This window comes from Diabrotica undecimpunctata, unplaced genomic scaffold (genome assembly GCF_040954645.1).
Source record: "Diabrotica undecimpunctata isolate CICGRU unplaced genomic scaffold, icDiaUnde3 ctg00003392.1, whole genome shotgun sequence".
Taxonomy (NCBI): Eukaryota; Metazoa; Arthropoda; class Insecta; order Coleoptera; family Chrysomelidae; genus Diabrotica; species Diabrotica undecimpunctata.
Genome location: NW_027314586.1, coordinates 2,472 through 11,660, shown reverse-complemented (window position 1 = coordinate 11,660; position 9,189 = coordinate 2,472). Strand labels below are relative to the sequence as shown.

The following is a 9,189-nucleotide window of genomic DNA, read 5'->3' as shown; positions in this document are numbered from 1 at the left end:
TTAAAAAGTATATAAAGGGTGATTCATTTAGAGGTACTTTTTTCAACAAGAAAAAACAATGAAAAAAATAAATTTTATTTGAAAATATTTATTATCATACAAAAGAACCATTCTTTACAATTACTTCTTAAAGATAATTTCTTTTAAATGTTGGTCATGACTACGATTAAGTTGGTTTATTCTGAAGTTCCAATTTTCGATGACTCGTTCCAGCATTTCGATTGGTACTTCACCAATGACTCGAGTAATATTGGCCTCCAATATCTCATGGCCTCAATCGTATCTGGTTTATTCACGTAGACTTTGGACTTTAGGTAGCCTCAAAACAAAGAGTCTAGAGGTGAGATGTCGCAGGATCTAGGCGGCCAATTCACTGGTCCAAAGGATGAAATAATTTGTTCACCGAATCGTTCTCGCAGTAAAGCCATGTTTCCACGGGCTGTATGGCAAGTGGCGCCATCTTGTTGGAACCAAATGCCGGCGAGACCACGAGCTTCAATTTGAGGTACCAAATAGTCCGTTATCATGGCACGATAACGGTCTCCATTCACAGTAACATTCTGGCCGGCCTCTGTTTTAAAGAAATATGGACCAACGATTCCACCAGCCCATAAACCACACCAATTGTTTTTTCAGGATGTAATGGCAACTATTGAACTTCTTTGGGTTGTTCGTCACCACAAATACGGGCATTTTGTTTATTCTTCTTCAAGTGCCATCTTCGTTCCGAAGGTTGGCGATCATCAGGGCTATACGTATTTTCGAAACTGCTGACCGAAATAATTCGTTGCTGCTACAGCTATACCATTCCCGTAGATTCTTTAGCCAGGAGTTTCGTCTTCTTCCTATGGACCTTTTTCCTGCTATTTTCCCTTGCATAATTATTCGAAGCAGTTCATATCTTTCGCCTCTTGTAATGTGTCCCAAGTATTGCAATTTTCGTTTTTTGATCGTAAATATGACTTCCTTTTCTTTATTCATTCTTCTCAAGACCTCGACATTTGTGACTCTCTCGGTCCATGATATTCTCAGGATTCTGCGATACATCCACAGTTCAAATGCCTCTAATTTTTTGGTATCAATCTTTTTCAACGTCCATGACTCCATTCCGTAGAACAGCACAGAAAGTACGTAACATCTCATCAGGCGAAGTTTCATTTCAAGGCTCAAATCTCTTCCGCAGAACACTCTCTTCATTTTAGTGAATATGGATCTGGCTTTTTCTATTCTTATTTTGATTTCTGCTGAGCTATCGTTGTCTTCATTTATAAAAGTGCCTAAATATTTGTATTTGCTAACTCGATCGATAATTTCATTGTGTAAATATAAATTTTGGACATTTTGTGTTGATTTCGATATTACCATAAATTTAGTTTTCCTTATGTTCAAAGATAGTCCATATTCTTCGCTGTAGTCTGCTATCTTATTCACCAATGTCTGTAGCTCTTCAAGTGTTTCTGCGATCAGAACGGTGTCTTCGGCAAATCTCAGATTGTTTAATCTAACACCATTTATTTTAATACCTACGGATTGCTCAGAGAGTGTTCTATTCATTACGTCTTCGGAATAGAGATTAAACAGGGTTGGTGACAGTATACACCCTTGTCTCACACCTCGCTTTATTTCGATTTCTTCAGTGACTCTGAGATAGCGCGTCACTACTGCTTTCTGATTGTAGTACATATTTGCTATTAGTCGGATGTCTCGTTTATCTAAATTCTTTTCTGTCAGGAGTCTGATTAGGTGATCATGCCGCACTTTATCAAAGGCCTTGTTGTAATCTATGAAACACATGAATACATCTTGATTTATGTCAAGACATCTTTGAGACATAACGTTCAGTGCAAACAACGCCTCTCTTGTTCCAAGTCCATTTCGGAATCCAAACTGGGTATTATTGATGTCCATTTCCAGTTTTCTGTGTACTCTAGAGTGTATAATTTTCAGAAATATTTTCAGTACATGGCTCATCAGACTGATTGTACGGTAAGCTCTGCATTGTTTGGCATTTATCTTTTTTGGTATAGTAACAAAGGTGGATAAAAGCCATTCTTGTGGTATTTTTCCTGTTTATTAACGTACCCATTAAGCCAAAAATGGGCCTCATCTGAAAACAAATTTTTTCTCGAAAACAGTGGATCTTCTGAAAGCTTATCAAGAGCCTATCGACTGAAACGAGGACGACTCGGAAGGTCGTTCGGCTTCAGCTCTTGCACTAATTGAATTTTGTATGATTTTAAACCAAGATCCTTACGTAAAATATTCCAAATGGTTGCCATATGACAAGCCAAGAGGTTGAGAACGGCGACGAATCGATTCTTCATTATTTTCGAGTACACTATCCGTTATCGCCGCTATATTTTCTTCAGTACGTGCTGAATGTGGTCTATTTAGTCGCGTGTTATCCAATAATGAAAACTAGGTTTCAAACTTACTAATTGTAAAGCGAATTGTACGTTCGGTAGGTCGATTATGTGGACCATAAATTGCTCTAAGCGCACGAAACACGTTCCTCACAGAACTCCCATTTTCAAAATACAACTTAATAATTTCTAGACGCTGTGTCGGGCTAAGTCTTTCCATCATGAAATGTCAAACAATACTGAACAAAAGCGAAATGTCAGTTTGACAGTATTCATGCACGATCTCCAATCAAATCTCCACCAAAAAAAGTACCTCTAAATGAATCACCCTTTATAAATATAACATTAAACTTAGCATAGAGTTCAATGAAATATAATGACGTTAGAGAATGATTTGTCATTTTGTTGATTCCAAAAAAATCAAATCCATGATTAAGATGAACATTAATTTTCAGTTGTCAAAATAACTAGAGTGTAAATAGAGCCCCGTTTCAACTAATTACAAGCAAGCAGCAGGGCAATATGTTTTAATTTAATTTTCCCTTTAGTAGAAATAATAATTTACAATATGATGGAAATACAGAAAAGATGATGAAGACTCATGTTTAATCTGCGTTCACTAGGTATACTATAATTATCCACAACCAACACCAGATTAACAGAGTCGACTCTGAGATAGCGCGTGTGTTCTAACCTACTTTATTTATTGTGTAACACCGATAATTCTGGCTTACGTGTAATCACTTTTTGAAGATCTTGTTACAAGATTTTTTGTACTTTTAGCACCATGTGTAAAATTAAAATCTTTTGTGACAATTTAAACAATGAGTGCCAATTAAATCCGCATAAAAAATATAGAAACAATAACAGTCTATATTTAATACATATCTAAAATTTTTTGAAAGAAGCATTGAAAAACCATTTTTATACTTAAACCGTCTATTAATAGGTATACCTGCTTTACCGCAATTTTATCCAATATATTAATTCGATTCAAAGAGAGTATTTCTGGTATTTTCTGTCTATATATAAGAATAGACATCGAGAATAGGGCCAATATTTGACTATCGTTTAGACAACTTCCTTTGGTTAATTTTACAATTTCTATCTACAGTTGCTGCTGTTGTTTTTGAAGCTGACAATCTTGGATCTTCAATAAGTGTCTGGTTTGGATAATTATCCCGTTATAAACAAAATCTATACTATGTAATAGTCGCCGAAAAATATAAATAACAGTGTGCTTTTAAGTTCTACTTTGATGAAGCAACGTCTAAAGAAACATTCGTAGATGTTACCAAACTTGAACGATAACTGTTCGATTTACATTAAAAAAGCGGTATTATCTTTATCTAAATCCGGAAAAATGTTCAAATTTGGCAACATGTACACTTCGAGTTCAAGAGTAAATCATTATAGCGGAATATACGGTTCTTTCAACAAGTTTTCTTTTATTTTTTAGAAGTATAGATATTTATGTTTTACATATAATTTTACATTTATTTTAAACATTGTACTGCATATAAAATATTTATACTAATAAACACCAAAATTTGGATTAAATTGTAAGACTCGTGTGTGTAAACCATTAGTGTGATATGTACAAAAGCTGTGGTTTTCTGATAACGTTCAAAAAATACAGATTATACACTCTTGGGAACAACTTTATCACTTATAAGTGGTAAAATCTCATACAATATAAGTTATATATTGTATTATATAATACAATATATATTGTATTATTGTTATATAAGTAAAGTGACATTATGAATAAGTACCCTGAGGTTAGAAGTTTTGCAAAGCTGTAACTTATAAAAAGCAACTCCACGGAAATAAAAAGCATTATACGAAAAAGTAACGTAACCTTTCCATAATATAAGATGAAGAAAATTCGGACAGGCGCTTATTGCTTTTTTCTCAGATTGCCAAGGCACTAAAATCGTAATCGTTCCGAGCATTCTTAAATCCAAGATCCAACCTACAAAAACTATACGTGGAGTTTAAACAAGTAGAGGGCATTAAAAAATCGAGGAATTGTAAATCAAAGAAGTAATAAAATATTTTTACAGAGTATATTAAGCAGATTTTTCTTCCGAGCTCCTAATGCAATGGACTTATTCAACAAGATAAATATTTTGTTATTGAATCCTAAAAGAAATCTCATTGATCTTAGTACATAAATGTACCTATTCTTTAACTGGAAAGTGATGAAAGTTTATCGTTTTAGCAAATTTTTCTACCAAACTTGGAACGCATAAATTAGGAATAACAACGGATTTTAAAATCTGCAAAAATATACAGGGTGTCCCATTCAAATTAAATAAGTTGAGGGTATATCCCGTGACACCGGAAGTAACGTAGTAACAAAAAATATGGCACTAGAGGTCATTGTACTGCAAAGTTTCATGAATTTATTGTATTCGTTTCACTATACTTGGTTTCACTATACTTGGTTTCTTCTTGATTCCATACTTTATCCCAACTCTGTATGTTTATCTGTATACGAGCATGTGTAAACAAGTATACGGGGTCTACAAGTAACGTTATATATACATCACATAACTAACATAACTATTTTCCAGGGGCCAATGTTATATATGAGTCCGGCAGCGGAATAAGAGACACTGTGGAAAAGACTAGGGTCGATAGTGAGGTTAGGTGAAGGCCGTGGGTCTACGGATCCATCCATAATGTATGTTTGTAACCACTGTATCTTTTAATAAATAGTTTTGTACAATAGTCGGTGCCTCATTAAATACATAACAGGCAAGAAAAGACAAAGAAATTATTAACACCCTAAAGAACAGAAAATTGGTTTACTTCGTTGGCTTATTACATTATGCGTAATAATTAATACAGACTTCTACAGTTAATTCTTCAAGGCAAGATTGAGGGCAAGAGAGTCCCTGGACGCAGACCTATATCCTGGCTGTCCAATCTTAGGAAGTGGACTGGTCTAACGTGAACTGATATATTTCGAGCTGATGTAATTAGAATAAGATGGGTCAATGTGGTCGCCAACATCACTAGAAGATAGGCACCTTTAGAAGAGATAGTTAACGTTAATTACTAACTACTTGTATATAGATTTCCGCTTTCTATAATTGATTCTCTTTTTTTTAATATGCCATTTAAGCGTAGGTAACTCTGTGCTGTCTATGATTAAATATACACAGATATAGGGGACCTACAGTTTAATCTCGAATCCCAAGACTAAGTGACATGACTATGACAGTTGAAGTTTGATGTATGACGTATGACGGCTGATATGACGTTTGAAAGTTTTGACGACACAAATGAAAATAAGATAATCAAGACCAAGTTATTAAAGGGCTACCTCCAAAAGATCAAAGAATGACGCTTTTATCCACGGTCTTCAAAATTTTCTCAGACAAAACTGGAACAACCTGTGCTGTACCGCCAGATGCGACAGATGGATAGATGAGACAGAGGGCATCTGGTCATATCGTCTTCTTTTCATCTGTCTCGTCAAAACATAGAGTACAAAGAACTGTACTGATATGTCAAGATCTTGGAAGCGACGAAATAAGCAATAACTTCTAATTTTTATAGAGGGATTTTTGTAACGGATATGCTCACCTCTGAGCTACCTAGACCTACCTACCTTTACCTTTGGCTGAGAAAATATATTAAAATGTAGACATAAAATGAGTTGGTCCCACATTGGGATAAACATTGTCAAAAGTAAATCAGATAAACAAACCTGACTCATCTACGTCAAAGGAGCAAAAGAAGGCCCGGAAAATTACGGTGAGGTGTAATAGCTATACACGAAAAATGTGAAAAAGGAAAACATTATAAAATTGTGCAAGAAAAAGAAATATAGGACTAGGAAGAACAACCCAGTACAACGAAAAATTGAAAAATACAATAAACACATTAATAATGTGTCAAAATCCTCAAATATTAACAGCGTTTATCATGATAATGATTTGTACGAACTCATAATAGTCAGCTTAATTTTTTTTTTCTATTTTGATATGTAATATTTCAAACATTATTATTTGTACTTATTTTCTAAAATGTAAAGTGCGTATTTTATACATCCTTTATTTTATGTCCCAGATGTTCCAAGAGGTTAATACTTACGAAAAATAATTTATCTAGATCACAACATTTAACACTAACGTTGGTTTTATGTATAAACGAATTTTCATCTAATTTCAGCTAAATCCATTAAAATGCTGTAACATTCAGATCAACTAGTTATTAGAATTATTCTTTTATTATTTAAAAACCCTAATTAGGTTTATCTATTTTTGTAACTATTTTGATCCCAGATAAAGGCTAGCCATAGCAAAACTATAAAGTGTACAACTAATGAAAGAACACGTATTTATTTAGTATAAATATCATATATTCCGCGATGATTGATCACCTTTTACGAGAAAAGAAATAATATACAATACGGGCTTAACGTAAAAATAAATCACAATGATAAAATCACAAAATAGAGAGACTAAAGATCGCCATTGTCTATGGCTTGATTTAAATCGGCAACCACCCTTCCGAGAGCCTCCCTGTACTCGGAGTTGCTCTTGAACACCGAATCCAGAAACTGATCGTTCCCGAAGAAGGAAAAAACGCTGTCTATTCGAGATAGAGATTTGTCTGTGAGATGTTTAGAGACGATGGTTTCAAGGCACTTTTGGCTTTCAGTAAAAGCTTGGACGATATAGTTTCTGTCGTAGCTGAAATCGACTTCGTAGAATGAGATTATAGCCATGCCGGCCAATCGGAACTTGGTCTTGAATTTTTCGGCCAGTTTTAGTTCTTCTTCGGTGAACATGTTGTTGCGGTGTAATACTCCAAGTTTTATGACGATCTTGATGATGTTCTTTATGAGTTTTTCGGCTTCTTTTTTGTTGTCTGACTGAAACACAAAAAAAAAACTTTTAAAATATAAAATAATAGTATGTAATATTACGTTCAGGGAAGTATTAAACAAAACAAATACAACTGTTGCTTTTATGTTACAAACAATAAACGTTAAAACATAATAATTAGTCTACAGTCCATCATTAGGGGTCAGAGCAAAAACATCAACTTGTAAGTTCTTGTAACTAGCAATGACGTGGCGGACAAATTTCTTATGGTTGAAAAAATTTGAACCTGGAGCATTTCCTTAGAGACGCTGTGAAAAACGTGAATTTCTCAAACTCTGAGATAGCGCGATTATATTTTACGTATGATTGGAAGACAATAAGGTAGAAAGTACACAAAAATGTAGATGAATAAAAACATATTATGCTTGACAGATAAAACACAGGACGCTTTTGGAGTCGGACACTGAGATAGATAGATTCAATGAGGTGGCATTTGGCCTATTCTACTGCGACCTTTTCAGATCTGTTGTGGTCCTCTAATCCTAGATTACATTCTCTAGCCTGGCACTTTTTAAAAGGGCTAACAGCTTCAATACTGAACTTTACATGTAAACCACCTCTTTATTCTTCTTCTTAGGGTACCTATCCGTTCCGGATGATATTCCTCAAGATATTCTTCTTCTCCCTGGTTCTCTCTTTCCAAATACCTTGCCCTGAAGAATGAGTTGCAACAAGCCGTATCTCTGTTCATTCCTCATAACATGGCCAAGATATTCTAGTTTGCGCTCTTTGCCGGTGGCTTTTCTTCGCCTAATATAAATAACGGTACACTTGCCAGACTGCCGCATGGATACAAAATGTACTCTGCTGTTTTTTCCTCTAGGTAACAGAATCTACATAGATCATCATATGGCAATCCTATCAGATCCACTGACTATTCAGCTGACAGTGCCCTTTTATCAGACCTACTATGGCTTTGACTGTTTTCCTGTCTTTGTTTATTAGGTCTGCTGTAAATTTTGGCGAATGTTCTATTATAAACTGTTTCGCCTGTCTTTGTCCTGGTGGATTCCTCCACCATTCCAGAAATTTGTGTGCTACCCACTTTCTTATAGCCGTTCTTGTTACTGCTTACTTGCAACGCCTAATAAGAGCCTTGTTTGGTCATTTCATGTGCTTTTTCATTGCCCTTATGACCCTCTCGCCCTGGTACACAGGCTACGGTAATGTTGCTGCGGTCTTCTAGTTTATTTGGGATACCCACAAAATCTCATACTAGCTTAGAATTGACCTCTACAGATTAAATGCCTCCAACGCTGCCTGCTAACTGTGAAGATGGCAATTGAACGGTACGTTCTTTTCTGCCTTTCTCTTTATTCTACGCATTGATGGATTGCCGTTATTTCCGGCTGGAAAATTATGACATCATTAGATAGACTTACCGGGAAATGTATCCCTTGCTTAGTCCCTACTATACCGGCATCTTCCGATGTTTTTGAGCCATCAGTGTACCAAGTAGCTTCCGCTTGTATAGGTACACCTTTTTTCAGTCTTCGCTGCCTGGTATATTAATTTTGAATTTATTGTCATAGTTATATCTCTTAGCTGTTGCATCGATGGGTTGCCCCATTACGATATCTGCTTTTAGCTCATCCATTAGCTTTCTATAGTGTCAGCACTATGCGACTGGCTTATGTGTTGCTGACTATGTATTAATCTGTGCATCACAAATCTGGCTTCGCCTTATATAAAAATATGAAGTGCTGGAAGAATCAGCAGGACTTCCAGTTCCAACGCCTCTGTAAGAATTGTTTTTTTTTGGTCCCTGTAATACACAGGCATGCAAGTCTTTGTGTATTACGCCCAGATACAACCTGGGTGAATTTGTCCCTGACGACGATTGCAATATCGTCAGCGTATCCTAGACAGTAAAGGTCTTTTGTGGACAGATTATTGAGAAGATCATCTACCAAGGTTGTCCA

General features: G+C 35.4%; 1 protein-coding gene across 1 annotated transcript; it reads right to left on the bottom strand.

Annotated features, from left to right (window-relative positions):
- Positions 1-6,840: 6,840 nt before the first annotated feature.
- Positions 6,841-8,767, bottom strand: LOC140432254 (tumor necrosis factor alpha-induced protein 8-like protein; the record flags this gene model as incomplete). Its single annotated transcript, XM_072520073.1, has 2 exons — positions 6,841-7,254; positions 8,650-8,767. Coding segments are annotated over 2 exons (532 nt in total), but the record flags the coding sequence as incomplete, so codon positions are not given.
- Between the last annotated feature and the right edge of the window lie 422 nt (positions 8,768-9,189).